We start from the raw sequence: 16688 nt of genomic DNA, 5'->3' as shown, positions 1-16688 counted from the left end.
TAGGCCGTATTGACCATGCAAAGTACACAAAGGTCGTGTTGATCAATACACTTGAATGTGGAGTCAGACAGCGAGATGACATTTTAGCGTGTCTTGAAGGGGGGGGTGTAAGAGAAGGATGGAGGGAATCTGGCCTGGACACTTCCGGGGGGGCCAGCGATCGGGCCGTGGGGAATGGGGCTACTGCACATGCGCAGATCTCGGCACTGACAGATGGGCAGATGCAGAATGGCCCACTCAGCGCTATGCTGCCAGCCTCTCCAGAGGGGGAATAGGCTCCGCCCAATGATTTTTCATGTGAATCATGCTGGTTTGTTCAGAAATCTTAAATCATATGATGCACCTCAGTAGATTAATTACTGGGTGTTCCGATTGCTTCTTTAAATGTTAATGTACCCTGACAGGATAGTAACAGGCAATAGGTAAACTTCCCTTACTTTTTTAACATGGGATTAGATAGGAGTTCTGTACATATTGTAGAAACTCAATTTTCATACCAATCTACCAGCATTTTCTGCCCAATTGCTATTACGAAAGCTGAAATCCCCCATGATTAATTTAGGTTTTTTTACTCTATTTCCTAATGTCAGAATATTCCTTCCTCCACCTACTTCTACTCTCAGATGGTCTGTAGACTGTACCTATTGGTTCATCGATCCTTTATTAACCTTATCCATCAAGTTTCTCACCTTGTATTGCTGATGAGCCGCATCCCTTTTTCCTGTTGCCATTAAGTTGAGCCGTAACCTCTTGCTTCCCCAATGTCGAATTTGGAGAATATCCCAATGATGTACTAGGGAATCCCTTTTGGAAGTCCCGATGTAAAGGTTTACCCGGCAATTGTCCAGAAGGGCTAAGACAATTCTGCTGGGCTGGGAACCATCCTACAAAGTGATTTAAATCGTTCACTTTGGATGGTTCTGACAATTTAACACTCATTTGATTACTCTAAAAGAGTCAGAAGGAGCAAAAGCACTCCAACTCCAGAATAACTATTTTAAGCACCCAGATTGAGCCCCTAATCTCATTTGCTTACATTAGAAACTTACCTTCTTCCTTTCCACTTGCCCACTTTATGGCAGCTAGTGCTGTAAAAAGAGGGTGTGTCCTCCTCTCTGCTCCTTTTGTACTTCACTGCTGGAGCCAGGGACATGCAGTTTGCTTCTTCAGTCTGAGTCAGGAAGATTGGGTAAGACAGGCACTTTGCATTTTAAGTGCAGGTAATCTGCTGCTGGTTGCCACTCCGAGGAAGTTACGGGCTGGTACCTCTAATAGCAGTAAGAGTTTTAACAACACCAGGTTAAAGTCCAACAAGTTTATTTGGTAGCACTCCATCTGACGAAGGAGCAGCGCTCCGAAAGCTAATGGTATTTGCTACCAAATAAACCTGTTGGACTTTAACCTGGTGTTGTTAAAACTCTTACTGTGTTTACCCCAGTCCAACGCCGGCATCTCCACATCATCTCTAATTACTACAGCTGCTCCACTTCTCCATGACTTTGTCCTTCCTTTCCTGAATTTGCCCATGTCTCTATGGCACCTGAAAAGTGGTCTGTTCTTTGCAGTCTATACTCTTCGCCATGTCCCAGTCTTCTGGAAATACCTTTTCAAATTTCTCCATTTTACTCCTGTCTTGCCTGCTTTCAAAAGTTTTTGTGAAAGGTTTTTCTAAAAGGACAGGGATGTGAAGCATTAATTGCCTTTCTCCAAAGGTGCTACTTATCCTGCTAAGTATTTCCAACATTTGGAAGCATGTGCATGTTTTGCTTTTGCAGGTGAGACAGTACAAATAGGCCAAGGATCAACCTTTGTGTTTTCTACCTGGAGTTGGTTGAAGTTGACAGAGTGATGTTGTAAAAAATGATGGGTTAGAAAGAAACGTTAGCTAATGTGAAAAATACCCAGCTGAAGTTCTGTCAATTCTCGCACTTGAAGGTTGTCGAAGGTGTTCCGTATCTGGCAAGTAAACACACAGTAAGAAGTCTCACAACACCAGGTTAAAGTCCAACAGGTTTATTTGGTAGCAAATACCATAAGCTTTCGGAGCACAGCTCCTTCGTCAGGAAGGAGCTGTGCTCCGAAAGCTTATGGTATTTGCTACCAAATAAACCTGTTGGACTTTAACCTGGTGTTGTGAGACTTCTTACTGTGCTTACCCCAGTCCAACGCCGGCATCTCCACATCAAGTAAGCACACTCCAGCAGGGAGTCAACAACTTTAGGAGGAAGAGGAGAGAAAATTTGTGAGAAAGGAAGAGACGATTTGCATTGTTATTTATTACATTTGTGGTGAATTTGCATTCTGACTAATTAGCTTTCAGAGAAAAAAAATTGATCATGTTAGAACAATGCAGTTAGATATTGTAATACAAGTGGGGAAAAATCTGATCCATTCTTCTATTTTACTCTTTTTTTCTTGCAGGCTTCTTTCCAGGCAGCTCTCAAGGATGTGATGCGTTTCTTCGACACAAGATGACTCTTATATCACCTTCAATACTGAAGAAGTATAGCATTCCATTTGACAGGGTAGGTCATTTGTGGTGATGGCTGAATTTAAAAGCATTGCAGTTAACAGATACTAATGTGTATGACATCATATGTTTTTATTTATATAAGCAGAGAACAATGTGTTTTCTTTATTTTTTTCGTGGGCATGTGGGTGTCACCGCAAGTCCAACAATTGTTGCCCATCCCTAATTGCCCTTCAATGGATTGACTTGTTAGGTCACTTCAGAAGGCTTTTAAGTGTCAACCACATTGTAGGCCAGACCGGGTAAGGACGGCAGATTTTCTTCCCTAAAGGAAGATTTTTACCAGACGGATTTGAACCAGACGGATTTTTATGACAATTGACAATGATCACCATTACTGAGACTAGCTTTTAGTTTTAGATTTATTAATTCAATTTAAATTCCACCAGCTGCCATGGCAGGATAAGAAACTATGCCTCCAGAGCGTTAGACTGGGCTTCTGGATTACTAGTTCGGTGACATTACAAGTACACCACCACCTTCCCAAGAGAATCAGGTTAGATGGGGCCAGTGTTCAACCTGGCCAGAGCTTGAATCTGTGTGGCTTGTCGTAGAATAGAAACCCTATTGTGAAGGAGGAGGCCATTTGGCCCAGTGAGCCTGTACTGACAACAATCCCACTCAGGCGCTTTCCCCGTTACCCTGCTAGTCCCCCTGACACTAAGGGGCAATTTAGCATAGCCAGTCAATCTAACCTGCTTATCTTTGGACTGTGGGAGGAAACCCACGTAGACATGAGAAGAATGTGCAAACTCCACACTGACAGTGATCCGAGGCCGGAATCGAACCTAGGTCCCCGTCATTGCGAGGCAGCAGTGCTAACCACTGTGCCACCATGCCACCTGTGAGTCAGATGTTAAATAACAGATTGGGGTTTGCAATTTAGGGAGTAATATTAACCTGTTGAGCAAGCTCAGATGGGTCATGATTGATTACAATGACTTGAACAAAAGATGTCTATCCTGTTGGAAGCCATGGTGTGGAAGTGTCGGCATTGGACTGGGGTAGGCACAATAGGAAGTCTCACAACACCAGGTTAAAGTCCAACAGGTTTATTTGGTATCACGAGCTTTTGGAGCGCTGCACCTTCATCGGGTGAGTGTTCACCTGCTGAAGGAGCAGCGCTCCGAAAGCTTGTAACACCAAATAAACTTGTTGGACTTTAACCTGGTGTTGTGAGACTTCCTACTGTTTCTGGAAGCTGGATCTTTATCCTGGGCTGGTAATGTCTCAGCCATTATGGGTTGAAAGAAGGCCCGATGTTTGGGAAGTCATTGTCTCTGTAGACTCTCTGACTCTGTTAACAAATATGGCTTATGAAATGCAAATGACCTTCATGCAGCTTTGTTTGAAGTTGGTGTGTGCAGTTCCTGATCTTGTTAGAAACTCCTCCGACATAATGAGGTGACATTTCTGGAACTGAGATGTGTATTCTTTGTTCTGGTGATTCACAGAGGGCCAGTCACCTTAATTGTCAGCTGAAAAATCCAGTTTAAAAATAAGAAACAGCAATAAGGGTAAAGTTTAAAAAATATATAAAAATCCCAGTATTGGGATTTGTTCTGAAACATGATTGATGGAATAGTTATAAGGGAATGTGTTCTTTCTTGTTTGACTCTTAATATATTATACATTTTCATTAGTTAGAATGGGATGACTAGCACAGTATACTATAAATGGTACAATTTTTTTCCAACATGTAAATAAGCAGGGTGATCTTAGAATCCATATATACACATCCTTAAAGATGGCAGGGCAAGTTGATAAGGTAGTTTAAAAGAAAATGTGTTACTCGTTATTTTTATTTGTTCATGGGATGTGACGAGCAGTGGCAACTTGCACATTTATTGTCCATACCAAATTGCTCTTCAGAAGATGGTGGTAAGCTACTTTCTTGAGCTGCTGCAGTCCAAATGATGAAGGTACACCCACAGTGCCATTAGGTACGGCATTTCAAACCTGGACCCAATAACAGTGAAGGAATGGTGATATTTCTTTATCAAGATAGTCTGTGACCTGTAGGTGGTGGTATCCCCATGCACTTGTTTAATTTCTCTTTCCAGGTGACAGAGCTCATGGGTTTGCAAGGTGCTTTCAAAGAGGCATTGGCGAGTTGCTTTAGTGTACCTGCAGATCAGTGGTGGAGGGGGTGAATGTTTAAGGTGGAGGCAGTTATGATGCTGGTTGAGTAGACCAACGTGCTCTCAAGTTCTTTTGGAGTGCACAGACTATTTGTTTCAAATGCAATTTTTTTGCTTGGCTGCAAATTTTTGTTAACTTAAATGGGCTGTCTTTAGTGTGAGAACTTTAGAGATACTGTGCAGCTTAGAGGGACCATTGCCTAAGACACAGCCCTAAAGAACTCCTGCATGTTGCCGTCGACCTGGCTGATCTAATTGTAGTAAGAGTTTTAACAACACCAGGTTAAAGTCCAACAAGTTTATTTGGTAGCAAATGCCATTAGCTTTCAGAGCACTGCTCCTTCGTCAGATGGAGTGGAAACCTGTTCTCAAACAGCAGATTTCCATTAGATTTGAGAGTAGATTTCCACTCCATCTGACAAAGGAGCAGCGCTCCAAAAGCTAATGGCATTTGCTACCAAATAAACCTGTTGGACTTTAACCTGGTGTTGTTAACACTCTTACTGTGTTTACCCCAGTCCAACGCCGGCATCTCCACATCATGATCTAATTGTGGCATCAACTCCACATTCTGTCTCCGTTCTCTTTTTAATAAAGGAGTCACATGTCCCATTTTCCAATCTAATGGGACCTTTCCAGAATCTGTGGAGTTTTGGACAATTAAAATCAATACATCTACTATCTCAGCAGCCATTCCTTTTAAGACCTAGGATGATATCCATCAAGATCTGGGGACTTGTCAGCTTTCAGTTCTAATCATTTTCTCAAGAATGTGGAGGCTTTGGAGAGAGTACAGAAAAGGTTTACCAGGATGTTGCCTAGTATGGAGTTATTAGCTATGAGGAGAGATTGTTCTCCCTGGAAAAACGAAGGCTGAGGGGCGACCTGCTAGAAGTTAATAAAATGATGAGAGGTATTGATAGGGTGAAAAGTTGGAAGCTTTTTCCCAGGGCAGAAATGACAATTACAAGGGGGCACAAGTTCAAGATGAGAGGGGAAAGGTTCAGTGGAGATGTGCGGGGGAAGTTTTTTACACAGGGTGGTGGGGGCCTGGAATGCACTGCCAAGTGAGGTGATTGAGGCAGTTCCATTAGCCACATTTATCAAGACTTATCTTGATAGACATATGAACAAGGGATATAAGCAATTGGTCTCGATAGGTAAACGTGATTGGCGCAGACTTGGAGGGCCGAGAAGCCTATTCTTATGCTGTTTTGTTCTTTGTTCTAATATCCTTTTCCTGGTGATTGTAATTGTTTTAAGTTTCTCCCTCCCTTCCACAATTATTGCTGTATTATTTGTATTCGCTACGTGAAGACGTGCAAAATGTCTTTTTAATTCACCTGCCATTTCCTTATTTTTCATTATTAATTCTTCATTCTCACTTGCTCTTTTACTTAAATTCTTTCGATCTGTTTTTATGTTTCTAGCCATCTTTCTCTCATTCTCTAATTTCTCCCTCCTTATTTAATATTTTGGTCATACTTCGCTGTTCTTTGTGCTCTTTCCAATCTTTTGACCTGCTGCTCATCTTTGCAGGTTATATGCTCTTTCTTTCAATTTGGTACTATCAACTTCTTTAGTTAGCCTCAGAGGAGTGCTTGCATGCAGTCTTGAATTGCAGTTTCATTACGCTGGTACCTCACTTTTAGGGATGTCTGATTCAGCCCCTGACATGCTATTCTGCACTCCTAGAACCTGGGCTGGTCCTCTGGTATGATGGTGTTGATAGAGTGAGGGATATATGGGAGTACAAGGTTGCAGATTGTGGTGGAACACAATTCTTCAGCTGCTGACGACCCACAAAACTTCATGGCTGCCTGGTTTTGAGCTACTAGATTGGTTCTGGATCCACCTCATTTTAGTAGGTGGAACGGCTAAATAACACAACAAAGGGTGTTGACAGCGTGAAGATGGGACTTGATTTCCACAAGGACTGTGTGGTGGTGACTCCTACCATACTTTCATAGACTGAATGCATCTGTGACAGACTCTGGGGGCGGCACATTGGTTAGCACTGCTGCCTCATCGTGCCAGGGACCCAGTTCAATTCCCGGCTTGGGTCACTGTCTGTGTGGAGTTTGCATGTTCTCCCTGTTACTGTGTGGGTTTCCTCTCATAGTCGATAGGATAGAAACATAGAAACCCTACAGTGCAGAAGGAGGCCATTCGGCCCATCGAGTCTGCACCGACCACAATCCCACCCAGGCCCTACCCCCACATATTTACCTGCTAATCCCTCTAACTACACATCTCAGGGACAATTTTTAACCTGGCCAATCAACCTAACCCACACATCTTTGGACTGTGGGAGGAAACCGGAGCACCCGGAGGAAACCCACGCAGACACGAGGAGAATGTGCAAACTCCACACAGACAGTGACCCGAGCCGGGAATCGAACCTGGGACCCTGGAGCTGTGAAGCAGCAGTGCTAACCACTGTGCTACCGTGCCGCCCTATGTGCTGGTTAGGTGCGTTGGCCATGCTAAGTTCTCTCTGTGTGCTTAAACAGGCACCGGAGTGTGGCGACTAGGGGATTTTCACAGTAACTTCATTGCAGTGTTAATGTAAGCTGACTTGTGACACTAATAAATTAACTTTAACTTTAAAACAGATGGATTGGCGAAGATGACCAGATTGGTCCTCATGTTGGTTCTCTCACCACCTGTCACAGGCTTGGGTTCATAAATGGAGGAATAGACTATAAAGGCAAAAAGATCATGCTAGAACTTTACAAAGTAACTGATTAGGTCTCAGATGGAGTATTGTTCTGAGGACTAATTTCAGCCAACACGTAAAAGCCTTTGAAAGGGTTAAGACAAGATTTACCAGGATGTTACCAAGAAAAAGTTAGAACTGTTCTTGGAAAAGGGAAAGTGACCTGTTAGAGGTCTCTAGGTAAGTTTGATAGAGGCAATAGAGAAGACTGTTCTTTCTGGAAATTAGTCAGAGATTATAGACTTAAAACCACTGGCAGAAAGTCTGGAGGGGAAATGAACATTCTTTCCATGCTTGTAGTGATCTGAAACGCTCTACCTGATTCCAAAAGTTTTGTAAAGGAGTTGTGCAGGTACTTGATGGTCTCCCAGTTGCAGAGAAAATGCAGGAATGTAGAACTAAGTGCAGCTGCTCTTTCAGAGTCAGCGCAAGTGTGATAGGTGGAATGGCCTTGTTTTATGCCATAAGATTCTATGATTCATTCTGTTTCTGTGAAGTCCCATTCATCCATCACCTTTGTGCTCACTGACCTACACTGGCTTCTGGCAGCCTATGCCTCAATATTAAAATACTCGCCCTCTTACAAATTCCTTTAAACACCACCTGTCCTACAACTTGGAGATCCCTGTCCTCCCCCAGTTTTGGCCTCTTGTGCATCCTCTATTTTAATTGCACTACTAGTTCTTGAGGCCCTAAGCTTGGGAATTTCCATTCAAAATGTGTCTGCCTCCATCTCGTTCTTTAAAACTTGCCTCTTTGATCAAGCTTTTGATCATCTGTCCTACTATCAACTTCTTTAGTTAGCCACAGATGAATGCTAACATGCAGTCTTATATTGTAGCTTCATCGCGCTGGTACCTCATATTTTGTTTGATAGAGCTCCCTTGAAGCTCTGGGACATTTATATCGTACCTTTAATGCAGTAAAATGCAAGTTGTTGTTAAATGAGGGATAGTGAAGATGAATGAAGCTCTAATGGTGAAGATTAAGAGAATCTACAGAGAAGAGATGACAAAGGAAACTGAAGCCAAAATATGAATGCATGACATATTAGGAAGTCTTATGGCACAGGGGTAACATCCCTACCTCTGTGCCAGAAGCTCCGGGTTCAAGTCCAATATCAGGCCACAGTAGGAGTGTTCATAACACTATTCAGTGGGCTGACAATCAGCTCGGGAATCCTTCCACCTCTTCCCCACGATTTCCCGAAGAGAAAAAAGTATGCATGAAGATTATGCTTAAATTGTAGGTCGAGGAGAAAGAGGCCGAGGAAGTCACATCTCTCTGAGCTTTGAATCTTGAAGTTGACTTTGGAGTGACAATTGATCTGGAAGCTTCAGAAGTTGAAATGATAAATCATTAAGGAATTTGGTCAGTTTGCAAGGTTTTTCAATTCTGCACAGCACAATCGCAAATCCATATTGTCTGATAGCACTTTGCACAAATGCAGTGGAGCTTCACTTAAGAGCCATCTGGAACTGAGGAGATATTCTTGGAGGATAATCGAGTTTAATAAAATTTTAAATTTTGGTGGATTAATCTCGAACAGTCTCGAGTGGGGGAGGAGTTGAGCACTCTATCTAAAATGTTGCATATAACCCTTAATCATGCCATTGGTGTTAGAATAGTTTTCAATCTGGTCTCTCAAAGCATGATAACCACAGGGCAACTTAACAGTTATGCAATTAATATAATGAAAAGGGCAGGGGGTGGGGGGGGAAATGTGTGATTAAGAACACAGTCTTGTACCAGCTCAGACTAAGGAATGAAAGCCACCAATGAATGATGGTGATTCTGAAGTAAGTATGTGCAGTCTCAAAGCGTAACTGCTCGCAATTCAGCATGAAATTTCATAATGCTACCCTGAGAGGATCTTGAGATAGCTGCTTTAGGAGGTGGAGAAATATCACATTGGTGTTGTCTTTTCAGGCTGAGATTGAGACACACTAAGAGCTATGCTTTGCCTCTAATAAAATACTATATCTGAACTCGTTAGGAGTGCTAATTTGCCAGCATTTGCTGCATGTAAGTTTCCCTTCGTGGACTCCTTAGTCAAGGAGTAGGGGAAAAAAAAAATCTTAGAATTGATCCCACCTGTATGGAATAGCTTCGGACACTTTTTGAGGGATCAACAATAATGGAAATGCACGGCACATTTGTAGAATTGTTGCTGGTACACTCCGTACGGTAGCCAGCCACCTGGTTTGGTCTGAAAATAGTACTCCACAATATGACCACTATACTTTGTGGTCAAGAGTTGTAGCTGAGTAGTAGAGTGGAGCTGAGCTGGCGCCCTGAGGACTAGAGCCGAGTTATAAGTGAAAGGACAGACTATGCATTTATATAGTGCCTTTTATGGAATTTAACCCTGAAAAGTGAGGGGTAATGCCTTTTGGGAGGACTAACAAGGCAAGGGAATAGACAATGAATGGTCAGACCATAGGAAGTACAGAGGAACCTTAGTGTGCATGTCCATTGAACTCTGAAGACAGCAATATAGAGCGGCATGGTGGCCCAGTGGTTAGCACTGACGCTTCAGAGCGTCAGGGACCTGGGTTCGATTCCTGTCTTGGGTCACTGTCCGTGTGGAGTCTGCACGTTATCCCCTTGCCTGTGTGAGTTTCCTCCGGGTGCTCCAGTTTCCTCCTGCAGTCCAAAAGACGTGCTGGTTAGGTGCATTGGCCATGCTAAATTCTCCCTCCATGTACTCAAACAGGCGCTACTGGAGTGTGGTGACTAGGGGATTTTCACAGTAATTTTATTGCAGTGTTAATGTAAGCATGCTTGTGACACTAATATATAAACTTTAACAGGTAGATAAGGTGGTTAAGAAGGCATAAGGGATATTTGTCATTATTAACCAAGGCATTGGAGATAAGAGCAGGGAGGTTATGATGGAGCTGTAAAAAGCTGGTTAAGCCACAGCTGGTGTACAGTATGCAGTTCTGGTTGCCCCACTAAAGAAGTGATTGTATTAGAGAAGAGGCAGAGGAGATTCACCAGGTTGTTGCGTGGGTTGGAGCTTTTCAGATATCAAGAGACAGGATAGGCCCCTGGGGTGGTTTTCCTTAGAACAGAGAAGACTGAGAGGGGACCTGATTGAGGTACATAAAATTATGAGGGGCATAGCTAGGGTAGATGGGAAGGAACTTTTTCCCTTAGCTAAGGTGTCAATAACCAGGGGGCATAGATTTAAGTTGAGGGGCAGGAGGTTTATAGGAAATATGAGGAAAAGCCTTTTCATTCAGAGGGTGGTGGGAATCTGAAACTCACTGCCTGAAAGGGTGGTAGAGGTGGGAACCCCCAGGACACCTAAGAAATATTTAGATAAGCACTTGAAATGCCAAAGCATACAAGGCTTTGGGCCAAATGCTGGAAAATGGATTAGAATACATAGTTTCTTGATGGCCGGCGCAGACATGATGGACCCAAGAGCCTCTTTCCATAAAACTCTGATTCTATGACTGATATATGTCCAGTAATGAAAATCTTTGCTATTCTGCATGTTAAAAACAATAAGGATGCTTTTCCTGCGCCAAACTATAATAATCTAAAATTGACCTTGCAATACAGTTGAATACATGGCTATCCATCACCTTCTGAATAACCTTGCAACATTCTTAACTGCTGCCTTGCACAATACAGCCCAAGGTATTGTTCCCCAAGTGTCTTTTTAAAGTATCCCAGAGTGAAAGACATTAAAACCATCCTACGTCCAACTCCAAATTGACAACAACATTGAGACTTTAACAGGATCCGCAGCAAGGCAAGAACAAAAGGTTTTCTGACCAGTGAAATCTCTAGCATCTTTTGAAGCTCGAACTGTAGGCACAGGATATTTATGGACATTCAATTAGCTATTGGTGTGTTGCTGGATAGAATAATATTCATGGTGCAGTACTCAACAGATTTTTGAATATGAAATGGCCAGAGAAACAAATTACAAACACACATTAGTGCTGCTGGCATACCAGACTGTCGTGTATATTTTCTGCAGATTGAATCACCCACTAATATTTCTTAAAAACAAATATCTTTTGAGATAATGATGTTGCCAGCAAAGTCGATGTTTATTGCGTATCACTCTTCTTGAACCACTGCAGTCCATGTGATAAAGATACTTCAATTTTGTGGTTGAACAGGAAGTTTCAGGGTGTTTTTTTTAATATATATATACTGTGACAAGTAGGAATGAATCCAATAAGTAGTCCATCAGTAGTTGGGGGAGGAAAGTTCGCCCAGACACTGGAATAGTGATATGGCACCCTCCATGTTCATTGAAACATGCATTTCTATGGATCAATATCTCTTCTAAAGAACTGGAACTATGATTAGTATGATAACTCACTATGATAAACTATGCTTTCCATCAGTATTGTTCAGAAGTGCCAAAAGATTTTGCTGAAGTCCTAGCGAGTGTCTCCAAAGAAAAATAAACATTTCCTGAGCCCATGCTGATAACTAAGATCTTTGAAACTTGGTTCCATTATGGTAGCTTCCTCTGTCTTTGCTCTACAGTCCTTTTCACAAGTTGTCAGACTATCAATAGGGAGCCTTGGTAAAATATCTCCTGTCTAAACATCAGTTTGGCTTTAAGTCCTTTTCTATCTCTTGACATTCTTCACCTCCTTTGTGCTTGAGTGGAAGTCCCACAGTTCCTCCCCTATTAGAGCTGCTTCCAAATGTTGCATTCTTTTTCTTGCCTGTTTTAGACTTGAAGTTTAGACTTGAATCCAACTCCCAATGTGAGGTTATTAACAAGCTCATCAGCAAATTCTGATCTCTGTCATTTTAAATCCACCTAGGAAAAAAAGAGACTTGCTACCTTATGTCTGAGTTTTCAAAACACCTCACATACAAAGAGTTACTTTGAAATAGAGTTTCATCCTGTGTGTAGAAATATTCCTTTGTTTATCAAATGAGGTGCTTCAGTGCACAACCAGTTGATTTTATTGTTGGCAATGCTAAAGACACAACCCTGGGAAAGCTTCCTGCTTCTTTCATATATTGTCACGGAATCTTCAAATCTCTCTTGAGCCACAGGCAGACAGGGCTTTGAATCAACATCTCATTTACTGTGCCATCTCTTGGGATGCAGTGCTCTTGAGTGTAAGCCTGGTTTTATGTGGTCAAGGCTTGGAGTGGCATTTCAATCTGGCAGCTCTGGCACATGGGCTACTGGCTGAACCAAACTGGTACACAAGGGGGAACAGAGAAAGTTGCCATTTAAGCATCAAAGTGCCGGAGAAAACCAGAGCAACACCTGGTAGAATTTCATTGGTATGATACTGCAGCTCTGTCCTCCACCTTGGATAAAATTGCTTCTCTAGATATGTAAATGAGGGAGGAGATGATCTGTGTGTAAAATGGTCCACACGCTCCATTTTAGGCCTTGCACAAGTGTATACAGTCATTTTTTAAAATCCGAGTAAATGTGTTTTTAATGTATTCCATAATGGCACTTTATCATATCTTGATTTAAAAGACTGCCATAAATATTCTGGTCCTCGTTGTTAGTTAAAGTACTGCTGACAATGTAAAGGACTTTCAAGCATCTTGCTGACAGATTACAGTGGATTTTGGTGTGTTGTCTTGTTGGTGAATCCTCCTGTTGGTGAATCCTCCTGTTGATAAAGTCAAACACAAGTTGATGAACAAGCATCAGAGGGCACAGGAAGTCCACCTCCTCCTTTCCCACTCAAACCATGACCTGCTACATTTGAGTAATTCCCAATAAGATGTATATAATTAAATTGATTCTGCTATAATTAATTTCTTCTGACATTGACGATTAAAAAGAAGTGGTTGGGGAATTCAGTGGCAAGTAACAGACAAGGCTGTTTAACCTGAAAGAATGGCATACGGTTTGTCCAAATGGAGTCAGCTATGCAGCAGCAGAGGTTTGGATCTCCCAGGGGGACTCTCAGACAATAATTGTCTTCAATGTGTAACATTTTGCTTTACTTTAAAACAATGGCACTTTCTGGACAAGTCATTAAGATTTGGACGATGTGCCCATTCAGACGGAAAAAGCACATGAAGTAATATTTATGAATTGGAAAGCTCTCCTGTATAAAATTTAGTGTTGACGAAGTAGTTTGTTGTGGGTTTGATACAGTAGGCGAAGGTGTAACCCCTGGTATAATTCATGTAAGAAAAGGGTAATTTGTAATTCCAGCAATCAGAGATAATTACCTTTTTAAAATATGTAATTTGTTAATGTCATTTTTGTTTTGCTGAGGCTGGTATTGGCTGCTTGATAATTATGATACTGCTGCACAGTGAAAAATCAGTATTGATCAAACAACACAGGACACCCTTGGAATCCATTTCAGAAAAGAATTGGAGATGGGGGCAAATTCCTCTTGCCAGGAGAATATGAGACAATAAGCAGTAATGTAGTGATTAACTGCCAAGGTCACAGCACTTTAAGCTTGTTTATTGTCCAAGATGCTCATCGCAAAGAGGTTATTGATGTGCGCTATATATTTCAAAAATTAACAATTTAACTTAATTATGGAAGCGATACTAAGTTTAGCATAAAAGGCTGTGGACGATGGTAATGCTGTGATATATGGTTGAATTGCCCAATTAACAAATTGCTTTTGGATAATGACCAACAATCTCTTTGCAAGCCATTTGTTTTTTTTCTTTTCTCCCTCCAGTAGTCTTTCTGTGTCGTACATTAACATTGACATGAGAGGGAGTGTACCAAAAGTTTTCTGGCATCTATAAATCTTGCTTTCTGACAGGTTGTTGGGATTGTGTGATGATGCGGTTTTTTAGAGATGCCTGTACAGTGCCGCCTTGCACTGATGTTGTTACTCTAATAGCAGAACATGCTGAATGAGCTGAAAAAGGGGCTTAGGAGAGCTAGGAGGGGACATGAGAAGTCCTTGGCGGGTCGGATCAAGGAAAACCCCAAGGCTTTTTACTCTTATGTGGGGAATAAAAGAATGATCAGGGTGAGGTTAGGGCCGGTCAAGGACAGTAGTGGGAACTTGTGTATGGAGTCAGTAGAGATAGGAGAGGTGATGAATGAATACATTTCTTCAGTGTTCACCAAGGAGAGGGGCCATGTTTTTGAGGAAGAGAAGGTGTTACAGGCTAATAGGCTGGAGGAAATAGATGTTCGGAGGGAGGAGGTCCTGGCAGTTTTGAATAAACTGAAGGTCGATAAGTCCCCTGGGCCTGATGAAATATATCCTAGGATTCTTTGGGAGGCAAAGGATGAGATTGCAGAGCCTTTGGCTTTGATCTTTGGGTCCTCGCTGTTCACGGGGATGGTGCCAGAAGACTGGAGAATGGCAAATGTTGTTCCTCTGTTTAAGAAAGGGAATAGAAATGACCCTGGTAATTATAGACCGGTTAGTCTTACTTCGGTGGTTGGTAAGTTGATGGAAAAGGTCCTTAGGGATGGGATTAACGACCATTTAGAAAGATGCGGATTAATCCGGGATAGTCAGCACGGATTCGTGAAGGGCAAATCGTGCCTCACAAATTTGATAGAATTTTTTGAGGAGGTAACTAAGTGTGTTGATGAAGGTAGGGCAGTTGATGTCATATACATGGATTTTAGTAAAGCGTTTGATAAGGTCCCCCATGATCGGCTTATGATGAAAGTGAGGAGGTGTGGGATAGGGGGAAAGTTGGCCGATTGGATAGGTAACTGGCTGTTTGATCGAAGACAGAGGGTGGTGGTGGATGGAAAATTTTCGGATTGGAGGCAGGTTGCTAGCGGAGTGCCACAGGGATCAGTGCTTGGTCCTCTGCTCTTTGTGATTTTTATTAATGACTTAGAGGAGGGGGCTGAAGGGTGGATCAGTAAATTTGCTGATGACACCAAGATTGGTGGAGTAGTGGATGAGGTGGAGGGCTGTTGTAGGCTGCAAAGAGACATAGATAGGATGCAAAGCTGGGCTGAAAAATGGCAAATGGAGTTTAACCCTGATGAATGTGAGGTGATTCATTTTGGTAGGACAAATTTAAATGTGGATTACAGGGTCAAAGGTAGGGTTCTGAAGACTGTGGAGGAACAGAGAGATCTTGGGGTCCATATCCACAGATCTCTAAAGGTTGCCACTCAAGTGGATAGAGCTGTGAAGAAGGCCTATAGTGTGTTAGCTTTTATTAACAGGGGGTTGGAGTTTAAGAGCCGTGGGGTTATGCTGCAACTGTACAGGACCTTGGTGAGACCACATTTGGAATATTGTGTGCAGTTCTGGTCACCTCACTATAAGAAGGATGTGGAAGCGCTGGAAAGAGTGCAGAGGAGATTTACCAGGATGCTGCCTGGTTTGGAGGGTAGGTCTTATGAGGAAAGGTTGAGGGAGCTAGGGCTGTTCTCTCTGGAGCGGAGGAGGCTGAGGGGAGACTTAATAGAGGTTTATAAAATGATGAAGGGGATAGATAGAGTGAACGTTCAAAGACTATTTCCTCGGGTGGATGGCGCTATTACAAGGGGGCATAACTATAGGGTTCACGGTGGGAGATATAGGAAGGATATCAGAGGTAGGTTCTTTACGCAGAGAGTGGTTGGGTGTGGAATGGACTGCCTGCAGTGATAGTGGAGTCAGACACTTTAGGAACATTTAAGTGGTTATTGGATAGGCACATGGAGCACACCAGGATGATAGGGAGTGGGATAGCTTGATCTTGGTTTCAGATAAAGCTCGGCACAACATCGTGGGCCGAAGGGCCTGTTCTGTGCTGTACTGTTTATGTTCTAATTGTGATGAGCGATTTTGTCTTTTGGGGCAAATATTAGCATCTCAATTGCTGCTGTAACTAAAGAACAACTAATTTTAAGCAAACTCTGGACCTTGTGACCTATAAGGCTTAATATTTTTGAGGGTTGAATCTTCCCTAATTGCTAACGTCATTCATTCTCACAATGCTTTTCAGTACTTCAGTACAAAGGTTTATTCTTCACTTTTACAATAGTACCTATTTTATTATTTTTATATGTTTTGTGCACACCAAGGTGGGAATCACAGAGGTTCAATGCTTTCTCACTTCAGGTACGAAATTTCAAGTGCATATTGTAAGTGTTGGGTACAGTTTTAAGTTCAAACTCAGAAGAGCAGCAGTAAACAGCTGTTCTATTCTTCAGGCACAATCTTCTGACTCTTCACTGATGGATCTTCTGGTCTCGCCGGTGACGCACTCCTGCCGCATGTTTCCTGGTGGTGTGGGGTGGATTCAATGGGAAATCCCATTGATAGTGGCGGGACCAGAAGATTCCACTACCAGTCATGGTGCCGCTTCTCGCCATCGAGAAAAACATCACAGGGAGGCC

General features: G+C 42.4%; 1 protein-coding gene across 5 annotated transcripts in view; it reads left to right on the top strand.

The window, feature by feature from the left end:
• kdm4b (lysine (K)-specific demethylase 4B) overlaps nucleotides 1–16688 on the top strand; it is a 428138-nt gene that overhangs the window by 168841 nt on the left and 242609 nt on the right. For all 5 annotated transcript variants that reach the window (XM_078198157.1, XM_078198155.1, XM_078198158.1 and 2 more), the window contains exon 8: nucleotides 2422–2525. In XM_078198157.1, the coding sequence (XP_078054283.1) occupies nucleotides 2422–2525 (104 nt within the window). The remainder of the gene's footprint in view (nucleotides 1–2421; nucleotides 2526–16688) is intronic.

Source organism: Mustelus asterias, chromosome 26 (genome assembly GCF_964213995.1).
Source record: "Mustelus asterias chromosome 26, sMusAst1.hap1.1, whole genome shotgun sequence".
Taxonomy (NCBI): domain Eukaryota; kingdom Metazoa; phylum Chordata; class Chondrichthyes; order Carcharhiniformes; family Triakidae; genus Mustelus; species Mustelus asterias.
Note: the sequence above shows the minus strand (reverse complement) of the source record. Positions and strands in the feature narration are given on the sequence as shown.